The sequence below is a fragment of the Aethina tumida genome, chromosome 4 (assembly GCF_024364675.1).
Source record: "Aethina tumida isolate Nest 87 chromosome 4, icAetTumi1.1, whole genome shotgun sequence".
NCBI lineage: Eukaryota > Metazoa > Arthropoda > Insecta > Coleoptera > Nitidulidae > Aethina > Aethina tumida.
In genome coordinates this window covers 13,606,043-13,620,219 of record NC_065438.1, presented here as the reverse complement: position 1 = coordinate 13,620,219, position 14,177 = coordinate 13,606,043, and the positions used below count along the sequence as shown (strand labels likewise).

Sequence of the window (14,177 nt, the reverse complement as noted above, 5' to 3'; positions counted from 1 at the left end):
TGAGGATATGTAGTTTTTTTTGGATAGGTGTGAAAAATCTGAAAAATAACATTAGAAAATAATCAATCTCAAGTAAATAAACTGATCTCATAATCTGGAAGACTTTGAAGAGTATTAGAAAAGTTAATTAAGAAGAATATTGTTCAAATTTGATTGTAGTTTGGAAGAATAATTAAGAAAATATCTGTACTCTTTGTTCAGTATAAATTGTGAACAACATGTGTACAATATCTTGATAATTGAAAGAGTTACATAATAGAGGAACAAAAAGATTTAAAGTATTAAATGAGTAAGTAAAGGATTATGCTTTAATAACCACTTGAATATGAGGATATGTAGTTTTTTTTGGATAGGTGTGAAAAATCTGAAAAATAACATTAGAAAATAATCAATCTCAAGTAAATAAATTGATCACATAATTTGGAAGACTTTGAAGAGTTTTAGAAAAGTTAATCAAGAAGAATATTGTTCAAATTTGATTGTAGTTTGGAAGAATAATTAAGAAAATATCTGTACTCTTTGTTCAGTATAAATTGTGAACAACATGTGTACAATATCTTGATAATTGAAAGAGTTACATAATAGAGGAACAAAAAGATTTAAAGTATTAAATGAGTAAGTAAAGGATTATCCTTTAATAACCACTTGAATATGAGGATATGTAGTTTTTTTTTGGATAGGTGTGAAAAATCTGAAAAATAACATTAGAAAATAATCAATCTCAAGTAAATAAACTGATCTCATAATCTGGAAGACTTTGAAGAGTTTTAGAAAAGTTAATCAAGAAGAATATTGTTCAAATTTGATTGTAGTTTGGAAGAATAATTAAGAAAATATCTGTACTCTTTGTTCAGTATAAATTGTGAACAACATGTGTACAATATCTTGATAATTGAAAGAGTTACTTAATAGAGGAACAAAAAGATTTAAAGTATTAAATGAGTAAGTAAAGGATTATCCTTTAATAACCACTTGAATATGAGGATATGTAGTTTTTTTTTGGATAGGTGTGAAAAATCTGAAAAATAACATTAGAAAATAATCAATCTCAAGTAAATAAACTGATCTCATAATCTGGAAGACTTTGAAGAGTTTTAGAAAAGTTAATCAAGAAGAATATTGTTCAAATTTGATTGTAGTTTGGAAGAATAATTAATAAAATATCTGTACTCTTTGTTCAGTATAAATTGTGAACAACATGTGTACAATATCTTGATAATTGAAAGAATTGCATAATATAGGAACAAAAAGATTGAAGGTATTAAATGATTATATTAAGCTATTGTTGTAAAGGGTTGTTCTTTAATAATCACATGAGTATCTTTTGATAGATGTGGAAAATCTAACAAATATCATGAGAGAATATTAAATCTCATATTCATAAAATGATATCTTAATCTAGAAAACTCCAAAGAGTCTTAGCAAAGTCACTCTAGAAAAATACTGAATATTTTATGACAGTTTGGAAGGATAATTAAGAAAACATTTATTACCTATGTTTAATATAAATTGTAAACAAAACCTGTGAAATATCTTAATAATTGAAAGAGAAACTATTAAATGAGTAAATGAAGCTATTGATGATCACTTGAATATGGGGAAATGTAATCATTTTTAATAGGTGTTAAGAACCCAAGACATAATTTTAGAAAGTGTAAAATGTCAAGTTTATAAATGAACCTTACAATATAAAAAACTTTCAAGAATCTTAAAACCTACTATTATTATAACAATAATTGATAAGAGTTGCATAATGCCAAACCATCAAGTGGGTAAACGAAGTTATGCACACAAAACGTCCTTTCAATTTAACATAAAAATGGTCGATTTCTACAAAAATTTCATGTAACTATCACCGTTTTACCATAATGTGCAATTTCTCCCATCCATTGCACAATCGTCGTGGCAAAATCAATGCTAATTGCATTCGCATAACTATAGGCCTGATTGCACTTTCGCTGCTTTCGATATCTAACTGTAAAACGCGCGTACGACGTTTTTCTTATTCGACATTTTATTCGCAATTTATCCGCAACCTTGCGGTGCGGTGTGTAGCGGTACCGTATGCACTAATCGAGGATAATGAGGCCCGCCGCGCCGGACTCTTGGCAAAGACCGAAGGGGGCGCGTCAGGAATTTCGCCAATGACACTCGATGGGATGCATGAAATGTGGATGTGGGTGGGTGACACGATGCCAGGAAATTGCTCACTTACTGCACCACGAACAAATTAACATGTTAATTTTTTTATTGCACTTTGTGTTATTCCTAATTTGGTTGTAAATAACTTGTATAATTAATACTCATGTTTTTTGGACAATGTCAATTATAACGGTTACATACTCTTGATATGAATATCAACAACTTAAAGAAATGATTGGAAAGAGTCTAGAATGCCATGAAGCTTAAAAGTCTTCAATTATGTTGATTTAAATACTAAGAATATTTAAAAAAATGTTGATTTTAAACTAACAAATTAAAGAACCAAAATAAAATCATCTAAGTAATCAACAATTTAAAAGAATCTAAAGATTACAAAAAGGTTGAAGACTGTAAACAAGTAAAGTACTTACAAAATATCTCTCCGGTTTAAAGAATCTGAAGAATTTTTTTATTAAGAGAATAAATTAATCTTAGAATTATACATAAACATGGCAAATCTACAATTTCCGGGAATCTAAAAAATGTAAAGAATTTAAAGAGTCCAAGTAATGTAATTATTATGATTAAACAAAATATGAGTTTAAAGAATTACATAATGATAAGTTTTTTTCATTGAACTTCGAATAATTCTAATTTTCTATAAATAATGTTTTAGCAATTAACACTTACCATTGTATTTTATGAGTTTTTAGGCTTTTAAATCTTATATTATATATTAGATCATAATAATATTCAGAAAATAGAAATAGTAATCTTAAATAATATTTTAGTTTAATCAATATTTTTTAAATATGTGGAATATGTAAAACATACCATTTTGCTATCAACATTTCCACAGGACAATATTAGACTCCTAAATACATGTTTTACACAAAATTAATTATTTTAAATAGGAATAATGAGAATTATTTTTTAAAAGTTGGCCATTTTTATGAGGCGCCATCTAGTAGTGTATACGAGTTACTAGTACGTTGACACATGAAAGAGGTAGGTAATTTTTTTAACATCTTCCAATGTGCATTTGTATTATTTGTAGTTTATTAATGTTAAAACGAATTTGTTGTTTAGTTAATCTAAAGATTATATATTATATTTGCTTTCTATAAATTCATAACGTTAAACAATTTTAAATTTCTGATGATTATTTTACATGCACACAATACAAATGTCAAATATATTGTTGTATGTATTCTCTCTTCCTCAAAACAGATACTTCATGGTGGGTAGGCTCTTAAATACATATTTTACACAAAATTAATAAATTTAAATAGGAATAATGTTGACCATTTTTATGTGGCGCCATCTAGTAATGCGTATCAGTTACTACTACGTTGACACATGAAAAAGGTAGGTAATTTTTTAAAAATCTTCCAACGTGCATTTGTATTATTTTCTGTTTATTAACGTTAAAACAAATTTGTTGTTTATCCACAGATTATATATTATTTTTGCTTTCTGTAAATGTTAGCAACTTTTATAGTGACTATTTTACATTCACACAGTGCATGCGTCAAAAATATTGTATCCATCTCTTTCTATCTCAACACAAATACTTCATAGCGGGTGTACTTCTTTCTTGCATTTAGGATCTGATAAGACAAATCCCAATTCAAGATTGGCTGCACTGTTCGTCAGAAATGTCAGAAATCATTTGAGGTAATTTTTTTTAGACTCTGCAACTTCCACATCAAAGTCAATTTAGTTAGTGACTCCTGTTATTTTTATGTAAGCCTTAATCTTTAATTCACATTAACCTTTATCATTATTGTTTTCAGCGGTAAGATGTCCAAAGATAGATCAACTAATCATCAGTCATCAAGCAATTCTGATGAGGAGTAAGTGCAAATCACTATTTTAAATATTTGTTATTATGACTTTGCGTTTTAGGGGACTGGATGAGGCTAGCGGTTCCAGCTATGTTAATATTCATGGCAGACCCTTGAATGCGATTGAAAATGAAGTAGGGGATATTTATATTCCGCTCAAAGAGCTTGAATCCACTGGTTTTACAATTTTCCACCGTGATGACTTCCAACCCTCGTGTGATAAGAAGTAAGTGTTGTTAAGTTAAAATTATTTTGTATTTTTGATTAATTTTTAGCAAAATTGGCATTGATTTCCACCTGTACATGTTGAGAAAGGCACGCGAGTATATACTCAATAATAAGGCAGACATTGATCTTGATTATGCACTGGACACTATTGAAAAGTAAGTACATAAATATATTTGTTATTGATTGAATAAATTTGTAAGTAATAAGTATTCAAAATTAGCACCACTCACACTAATTTATGGAAATTTGCAGATGTAAGGAACAAGTCTTGGAAACAGTAGTACCAAGTCAAAATCAGGTGAAGGACAAGCCCCCAGGCGGAGTTCCTAATGACATAAAGAATGTCAACAACCAGCAGCAAGATGAGCCATCCAAAACGTCCGCAGACCTTGGCTATAACAATTCACTCCTCTATCCAAGACTTCAAAAGCAACCAAATGCAGGTTTAGTACAGTACCCACCGTCAACAGAAAGCCCGATAAGCGATGGTGTCGAATTAATCAAAAAGAACTTGGGCGAGTCATCTTCTTTCAATGATGGCAAGTACTTCATTCATTTGTTCATGAAGCAGGTTGAACTGGAACCACTTCAGCTTCAAAAGGTGATATTTGCCATAACAGTTGGTGGAAAATTAATTTAAATCGATTTTAGGTGAAAATTGTCTCTATTGAGAAAAAAGGTAGAGGTGCATGGGGAGTACTTGTTAGTAATACCCACATTGCACAAAAGCTTTATTTCGATTTGAACGAGCAGTTTGATAGAATGCCCGTAATTGAGAAACCCACCTCAGGGACCGTGGCCATGGCCCTATTTAAGGATGTTTGGTACGCTTGTAAGTTGTTTAATATTTCACAGTCTACTTGTAAATTGCAGGTGGAGAGTGTTGGTCATCAATGCCAAACCACTCTACGTGCAGCTTGTTGACCGCGGTGTCACATACTGCGTCACGTGTGTGAGGAAGTTACCGAGGAGTTGTGAATCTATACCAGCTCAAGCCATGAGACTTGTTTCACCAGACGTTGGTGACAACGAATGGGTCCTTGGCCAGATCGTAACAGTTATCGCCAGGAAACGAGTACGTCGAATTTGTTTATCAAATTCACTTATTTAAGTTAAGTAATTTATTTTTAGTATGAAAATGGTACTTACTTAGTATCAATACAATCATCACAATCAAAAGAGAAGGATGATGTTAAGGTTATTAAAGACAACAAAGTAATGCCGCCAATAGGAGGTGCTCAGGTGGAGAACACTCCTAAAATGGATAATCCTAAGAGTCCAACCGATTTTTCTGCTGGAACGGAGGTCCAACTTCTTCAATATAAAGCAAATGACTTATTCATGAGAACTAAAGAAGACGCAGAAAAATTTAAAAATATTTTTGATCACATTCAGGCTAATAGCACAGGTGAACTATTTTATGGCAAATATCCACTTAATTAGTCACATAAGTCAATGTTTCAGATGATTTATATGATACCCCTTCTCTCGACTTCCAAGTTGGCCAAATGGTGATGGCACAGAGGGACGCGTCTTCTCCATTGATACTAGGTGAAATTACAAAAATTCTGGACACCACAGTTCACGTCAAATTTATCGATGTAATTGGAGAAGCCGATGTTTCCAAAATATTCGTGAAGAACGTGGATAAATTCCTGACCAAGCAGGACGTCACGCTTATTAAAATGGAGCTGAAGAACCTCGACAAATATTTGCAGGACAAAGAAGTCGTGAAATTCTTGGACAAATTAGTTTTGGAAAAAGAAAATTTCTTTGTCACATTGGACGATGGTTTCGGCTTGTTTATGAAGGATGGTAAAACGTTGTCGGATGTTTTGGAAATGATGTTCAATGATAACTTGAAAAAAGCGACTGGTGATAAAGTTCCGGAGCAATTGCCACGTATTATGTACGACAAGATGAAGTCTGTACAGCTGCAGTTGGGCGAAAATGAGTATATCTGCTACTCATACATAGCTCCAAAACAGATTACGCTTTTGTCTTTGGGAGACCAGGAAGTCGAATGGCTGAATATTGTAGGCAATATAAAAGTCACTGATTCTGAGCCTTACAAACCGACGGAAGGAGAAATGTGTTTAGCTCTTTATAAAGATCCAAATAATGTTGAAGGTAACGAAGCACTTTTCTAAAAATAACTCTTTATTATTATTATTTAGTTTCATGGTGCCGTGGAGTGGTTATGGGAGGGGGTAAGCACAGGTATCACATCTTGTTTGTTGATTTTGGTAATTTTGCTAAGGTTGCCGCAAATAATATTCGAAGATTTCCCAGTTATCTTCAAGAAATTCCAATTCTTGGTGTATTTTGTGAAATACAAGGTAACATTTTCTTCCATTATTAAATAATTATATGGTTTACAAATTGTCTGTACATTTCAGATGTTCCAAACAATCCTGCAATTTCCTGCAGACTTAAACAATTGCTTGCCGACAGCAAGAGAATCATTGTTGATGTAAAAGAATTGGGTAAATTCAAAGCACAAATTGTAATTCCAGGTGTAATGGAGGAGCTGAATAATGAAGCACTTTAGTTAGTTAGTTAGTTTTTACATTGCTCTTTGTCCGGAGGTTGTAAGGCAAATGTATTATTTTGATTGACGGATTCGTTCATTCAATGTTCTGTGATTGGTTTATGACTATAATTTTACTTTATCTCCATCAAGAAGTGCATTTGCTGCTGCTTAAATTACTTCGTTACAAAATATATATTAAAATATATATTTTATAAATTTGATTTAATTTAATTCATCCAAAACCAGTATATTAAAATTAAGATCGTTTGCAACATCTTAATTAAATTTTTTATGTTAATCCATCAGTTACGAAAAGTGAATCTCCTACCGCATACCTAAACACCAAAACCCACAAACAATTCCGTTTGAAAGTAAAACCTACTCCACATGCCAACCTAACCATAACCCAAAACAAGCCAATTAAGGCATTCTTCTTACATAATTTACATTGAAAAGGTACAATCAATAGTTGATGAAAGAGGGAAAAAATGGCTGTGAGGTCCAGTATCTCACAGATACGAAATGTGTAACGGGAACCCGATTGTACAAGTAAAAAGTGATCGGGTAAGTCGGTGTCCTTCAGGCATTGCCCATTCATAACGCTGTGCCCGTTGCTGGATATGTTCGTTATGCGACACGTCACGTCGTTTTGCAACGGTTTTACTTATAATATGATTGTGTGAGATGTGGGATTGGTCCTTTGCGAGGCTGTGCTGTTGATGTTCAGCAACAGCATTCAGTTTTGTACAGTTAAACGTTATGGTTTTGTTCGTGCATACTTGTGCAATTGTTCGTATTATATTTTATGAATTCATTTGGCAAAGTTTAACAGAAAAAATTGAATATTATTTCATTATAATTAAAGAATTATATATACTATAATAAAAAACAGATTATATATAGAAAGATAAAATAAATCTTTCACTTTATTTTTACAAATAAAAGTAAGAGAGACGCCATACTTGTGCAATTGTTCGTATTATATTTTATGAACATTTGGCAAAGTTTAACAGAAAAAATTGAATATTATTTCATTATAATTAAAGAATTATATATACTATAATAAAAAACAGATTATATATAGAAAGATAAAATAAATCTTTCACTTTATTTTTACAAATAAAAGTAAGAGAGACGCCAAATAATCCATCATTTTTTAATAAAAAATTAAAATATTTATTTTTAATATTTCCATATATAATTTTGTAGAAAAAATTGAGTTATATTTCGATAGTTTATACCTAAAGAATAACGTACTAAAATATCAAATAGTTTTTGAGTTACAGGTTTCTAAAGAGTAGTCAAACATCAAATTCATCAAATTTTCCGGTAAAATTGGATGCTTTTTTTTAAAACTTTGCCATTTTTTTAAATTTTTAAATTTTTTACAATCGTGGGTACATGTATAGTCAATATCATCTAGTTAAATAATATGAAGGCCTTCAAAAGTTCTTCCAGTTGCTCTTACACTCTTAGTTTGTAAATGATTTCAAACTATTTTGTTAAATAAAAATTGTACAAAATTTGGATAATCTACTTTTGTTAGTTTCTGAGATATATCATGATAACTACATTTTGAGGTCAAAGTATGTGATTAATTTTTGTGCAGTGGCTTAAGAGACACCCTGTATATGTATTTTTCGATTTCAATAACGGTCCAGTGGGAGAAAATGCAAATAACTCGCTTAAAATATTTTTTTTATTTGAAAATTTCACTGTGTATTCATCAAATCCTTCAAATTTTAAAATATTTGATGCACTAGTTTTCTCAAAAATTTTTTAGACCATCCCAGTAGATGTGCCCCATAAGTAGGCATTAAGAAATTATGAAAATTAACTTATCTATAATTTAATTATTGTAATGTGTAATTATGAAATAAATATTATATTTAAAAATACTTAATAAAATGGTTATGTGAGATGAGGGATCCTGTGCGAAGCTGTGCTTCAGATGTTTAGTGTGACATTTATTTTTGTACAGTTAAATGTTATAGTTTTGGTCATACAGTTGAAATTGTTAATATTATGAACATTTATTCAAGTAACATTAAAAAAAATAAGTATGATGTTATTATGATTTAAGAAGCTTAACTAACTAATATTTTGATAAAATTTAATGCGAGTAAAATAGTATTATTTTTATTTTAATAGTTGTTTTAAAATTAAAATTAATAGTTTATTTTATGTCTTACAAATACAAACAAAACAGACTTTATGTAATTCTAATTTACGTTTTTTAATAGTAAATATTAATTATATATTTATTTTTATTTTTCTATAAAAAAAAATATATTAAAGACTTAATACATAAGTTAAGTAGGTTTTAAATAATTATGAAAATTAACTTATCTGTAATTTAATTACTGCATTGAATAATTATTATCTGAATATTACAAATAGTTAACAAAATGTTTGTATAAGATGTGGGATTGGTCCTTTGAGAGGCTGTGCTATAGTAACATTCAGTTTTGGACAATTAAATGTTATAGATTTAGTCATACTTCAATATTTGGTCAAAAAATTAGACACAATTAAGTGTTATTAGGATTTTAGAACAATATATAACTACTATTTTTATCAAATTTAACAATGAGTAAAATAATTAATAATTTTTTATTTTATTTTTTGTTGGGAACACAAAATTATTCTTTTACTTTGTCTCACAAACACAAATAAAACAGACGTCATACAAATATAAATTACAGATTTATTTTTAATATTTCCATAAAAAATTGTATGGTAAATGAAATATTAACTTAACAAATAAGTTAAGTAGGTTTTAAGTTATTATGAAAATTAACTTATTTACAATTTAATTATAGAATTGTATAATTATTAACTAAACATTACATTTAAAAATAATTAGGAAAAAGAATGTGTGAATTCAGGGAGTGGTCCTTTACGAGGCTGTGCTGTAAATGTTCAGTAACAGCACTCAGTTTCATTTAGTTAAACGGTATAGCTTTGGTCATACTTGTGAAATTGTTCATGTTATGTTATAAACATTGGTTCTAGTGTATTAGAAAATAATTAAAAGCATTATTTTATTAGAATTTAAAAATTATATGACTAGTACTTTTATAAAACATAAAATTAATAAAAAATCCGTTATTTTTTACTTTAATATTTGTTTGAATGATAAAATTATTATTTCATAAATGCAAATAAAACCTACGTCGTGTAATCCTAATTTACATTTTTTAATAGTAAGCTAATTCCATATTTATTTTTAATATTTCTATAAACAATTTTATAGGTTAAGTAGGTTTCAAGTAATTATGAAAATTAACTTATGTATAATTTAATTATTATTATGAGTTATTATGAACTAAATATTACATTTAAAAATAATTAATAATGTACACTATATCAGGAGAAAAAACTACAATGTTAATTTAATTACAATATTAAAATTTAATAATCTTGTTCTGACGTTAAAAAATTAGACATGGTAATAAAAATATACAATTTTAGTTATTTTATTGTTGTGCATTTCATCAGTTATTTAACTTTAATATTTAGTACATAAATTTAATTTATTTTAGATGTAATTTTACATGGGGTTATATTAAACAGAATTAACATCCATATACATACTTATGTGGGTATATAAATATTAGAAATTCTTGAAAATTAATCAAATGTAAAAATAATTAAAACCGTCTTCGGTGACCTTTCAATTAAATATCTATAAAATCCAATGTAATCAAAAACAATCTATAAAAACAAATTCTTTAGATTGTTCAACAAAATCCTTTATAATTCCTGATGTGAATTTTAAACACAATGGCTATTAACTTAACTAATGAATTTCAATCAAAATTAAAACATAAATCGGGCTTCACTTTCGGATGTGGTTGACCTTCTAGTTTAGGTGTACTGCGATTTATCCGATATGGTCAAGGCAAATAACCAATTCAAAAATTCAGTTATTATTAGACATGGGTCTATAAAAAAAATAATAATTTATTCTGTGTTGCAATTTTAGAAAATATTAATATAAGTTTCCTGTGTGATATATCCCATATGTTTACAATTAAATCAGAAAGGAAAAAATTCACACGTTCAATATGTTCATAGTGTGGTTTTATGTGACTGTACAAGATAGAATAGTTTAACCTTGTAATGGTAAAAATACAAAAGAAACTTGTTAACCAATGGTCAAAAAGAAATCGATTTCTGTTGACACAACCAGTTTGCACGAATTCACCAGGATGTTCAAGTGTTAAAAATTATAATGAACAACATGTCACTGTTTGCATTACCAATTGACAGACATGTTAAATCAGGTTCTCGTGTTAATCAGTGATACAAACGCAGCAACGGATTAATTGAAGATGCGAAAAATATTCGACTATTGTCTAAAACAGATAATGGGCACAGTTTCACCACTACTAAAAAATAAAAACTGTCAAATAGTGTTCTTGAATGAAACAATGCCGGTCTTTTGTCTAAACATTTAAAACAGTTCGTTAATTTAAAAAGGCGCATTTTTAACATTACGCAAAAGATCCATTCGAAATTTGAAAGTACAATACGCTTAGAAACTGGCAACAATTACCGCCATTATATTTATTAGAAACTGAAAATCTGTTTAAATTGTTATGTATTAGACAATTATCCTATCGGCCGCACTCTTTCAACGGGGGTAATGCTCTCGAGGTTTTCATTATTACGAACCGAGTGATATTTTAATAAGTAGTAAATTAACAATTAGCAGCTTAATGCCAGAGAAAATTGATAAATAATATGTGCATTGGTTAATTTGCATATTCAATGGAGCTAACTCAATTGTGTGTTAATTATTTGAGAGTATTATTGTTATAATTTATCCAGTACAAATTAGAGATCTAATATTTTTTAAATTTGTACCAGTAGAAAATTATATATTAATATTAAATAAAAACAGTGAATATTAATTTTTTGCGAATTGATAATAAACATTCAGTGACTTAAAAATAAAACAATTTTTTATTGCGTGTTTAACAGTTAAATAAAAAATAATTTATAATTATAAAATTACTTATTAAAATATTAAAATAAATATTTAATAAGTTATTTCACATAATTAACAACCACACAATTTAAAAATAGTTATTAAATATTTAGGGAAAAAATTAAAATATAATAAATTATTTTAATTTTAGATTTTCACTGGACATAAATTATAAATATAGATGTTTCTATGTAATTTTTAATAGCAAAAATAATAATTTAAAAAGTATGCTAAATATTTAGAAATAAATAACAAAAATATAATTAAAACATTTTATAAAATCTATTACAATTATTTTTATTTTTTCACTTTAAATAAATTAAAAAATTGAAAACAGCTCTAATTTTTTGTTGTTAAACAAAATTTTTAATACTTTAAAAATGTATATCAATAAAAAAATGTAGAAGAAAATGTTTGTAAAATTTTTAATTGACTTTTAATAGCAAAAATAATAATTAAAAAGAATATTAAATATTTATGTAAAAATAACAAAAATATAACATTTATTTATATAAAATTTAATACACATTTTTATTTTCCACTTAATTTTAACAGTAAAACGAATATTTTAAAAAAATATTAAATAAAAATATAATCAAAAAGAGTTCTAATTTTTAATTTTCAAACAAAATTTTTAATGCTTTATAAAGTTATATCAACAAAGATTGTGTTGTTGAAGAAAATTTTTGTAAAATTGACTACACTTATTTTTTATTTAGTTTTTAATTAACTTTTAATAGCAAAAATAATAATTAAAAAAATAGGTTAAATATTTATGAATAAATAACAAAAATATAATTAATATATTTTTTTAAAAAATTATTTCATATATTTTTATTTTCTCTAATTTTAATACAATACAAATAAATTACAAGAATTTTTTAAACACTTTGTTATTAATAAAAAGATATGAATAAAATTTACTTCATTTATTTTTTTATTTAGTTTTTAATTAACTTTTAATAGAAAAAATAATAATCTAAAAAAATATGTTAAATATTTGAGATTAAATAAGAAAAGTATAATTAAAATTTGTTTTATAAAATTTATTACACATATTTTTATTTTTTACTTAATTTTAATAGCAAAACTAATAAATTAAAAGAATATATTAAATACTTTGTAATAAATAAAAGTGTAATTAAAAGCAACTCTAATTTTTGATTGTTAAAGAAAATATGTGTAAAATTCATTGGACATAAAAGATAAAACATTTTTTATTACACTTTTAATATTTTTATCATAAAATGATTCAGTGCCAACAAAATATTCAATTTTTATATCTTAGAATTTAAATTTAACAGTTATTAAACAAAATTTTTGTCTTATTACTTCACATATTTTTATTATTATTTATTACTTAATTTTTAATAGCAAAAATAATAAATTTAAAATATATATTAAATCTTTAGAAATAAATAACGAAATATAATTAAAAACAGTTTTGATTTTTATAGAAAATTATGTAAAATGTACTTGACATGAAAGATAAATAATTTTTATTACACTTTTAATATTTATAAAAAAAGTAATTCAATAAAATTACGTTAAAAGTTCATACCAATTTACCATATATATTTTTAAAAATTTTTTACTTAATCTTTAAAATATTTAACTGAAATATGGGAATAAAAAAATAATTTATCATTAATAGAAATATAATAAATATTTTTAATCATCAAAATTCATACCAGTCGTCAGAAAAAATTTAGGGAAAATTTACTAATCATATATTTTAATTGCTTTACTTAATTTTAAAGGCAAAAATAATAAAAAATATGTTGTTGTTAAAATTTACTACATTATTTAATAGTAAAAATAATAAATTAAAAAATATATATTAGATATCTAGGAATAAATAAGAAATAAATAAATACAAACAATTTTAATTTTTGATTGTTAAAGAAAAATATGTGAAAGGTACCGGACATAGATAAAATATTTTTTATTACACCTTAAATTACAACTTAAAAATAATAAATTTAAAAACAATAAATAACAAAATAAAGAAAGTATTGAGTACTTAAAGAAAATTTGTATAAAATTCAAAAGACATAAAAAATTTATATTAAATATTTAACGTTATCACAAAAAATAATTCAACAAACAAAAATGCATTAAAAGTTTTTTATATTTTTAAATATTATACTAATAACAATAAGTTGTTGAAGAAATTAATGAGAAACTTATTATACCATACATGTTGTTTCTTATTTAGTTTTTAATATTAAAGTATAAGGAAAGTAAGAAAATAAATATTAAATAAACATTTAATGTCAAAATATTTAACTAAATAATTATTTCTTTAGGTAAAACTTTCTTTAAAATCAGGTTTAATTATATTTTTAGCATCTACCTCCTTTAGTATTGTGATAAAAAAAGTTATTGACAGTTTCTTATATAATTATGATATTAAATAAACGTTCACTTT

General features: G+C 26.3%; 2 protein-coding genes across 2 annotated transcripts in view; one reads left to right on the top strand and one right to left on the bottom strand.

Annotated features, from left to right (window-relative positions):
- The window catches only part of LOC109596010 (cardiomyopathy-associated protein 5-like), a 79,642-nt gene that overhangs the window by 53,399 nt on the left and 12,066 nt on the right, over window positions 1-14,177 (bottom strand). The window lies entirely within an intron of this gene.
- Window positions 3,712-6,966, top strand: LOC109596008 (uncharacterized). Its single transcript, XM_049967012.1, has 11 exons — window positions 3,712-3,819; window positions 3,939-3,998; window positions 4,051-4,215; window positions 4,265-4,372; window positions 4,470-4,818; window positions 4,869-5,041; window positions 5,091-5,292; window positions 5,349-5,625; window positions 5,682-6,347; window positions 6,395-6,556; window positions 6,617-6,966. Exons 2-11 carry the CDS (start codon window positions 3,946-3,948, stop codon window positions 6,766-6,768), a joined length of 2,307 nt encoding a protein of 768 aa, XP_049822969.1. The 5' UTR covers window positions 3,712-3,819; window positions 3,939-3,945; the 3' UTR covers window positions 6,769-6,966.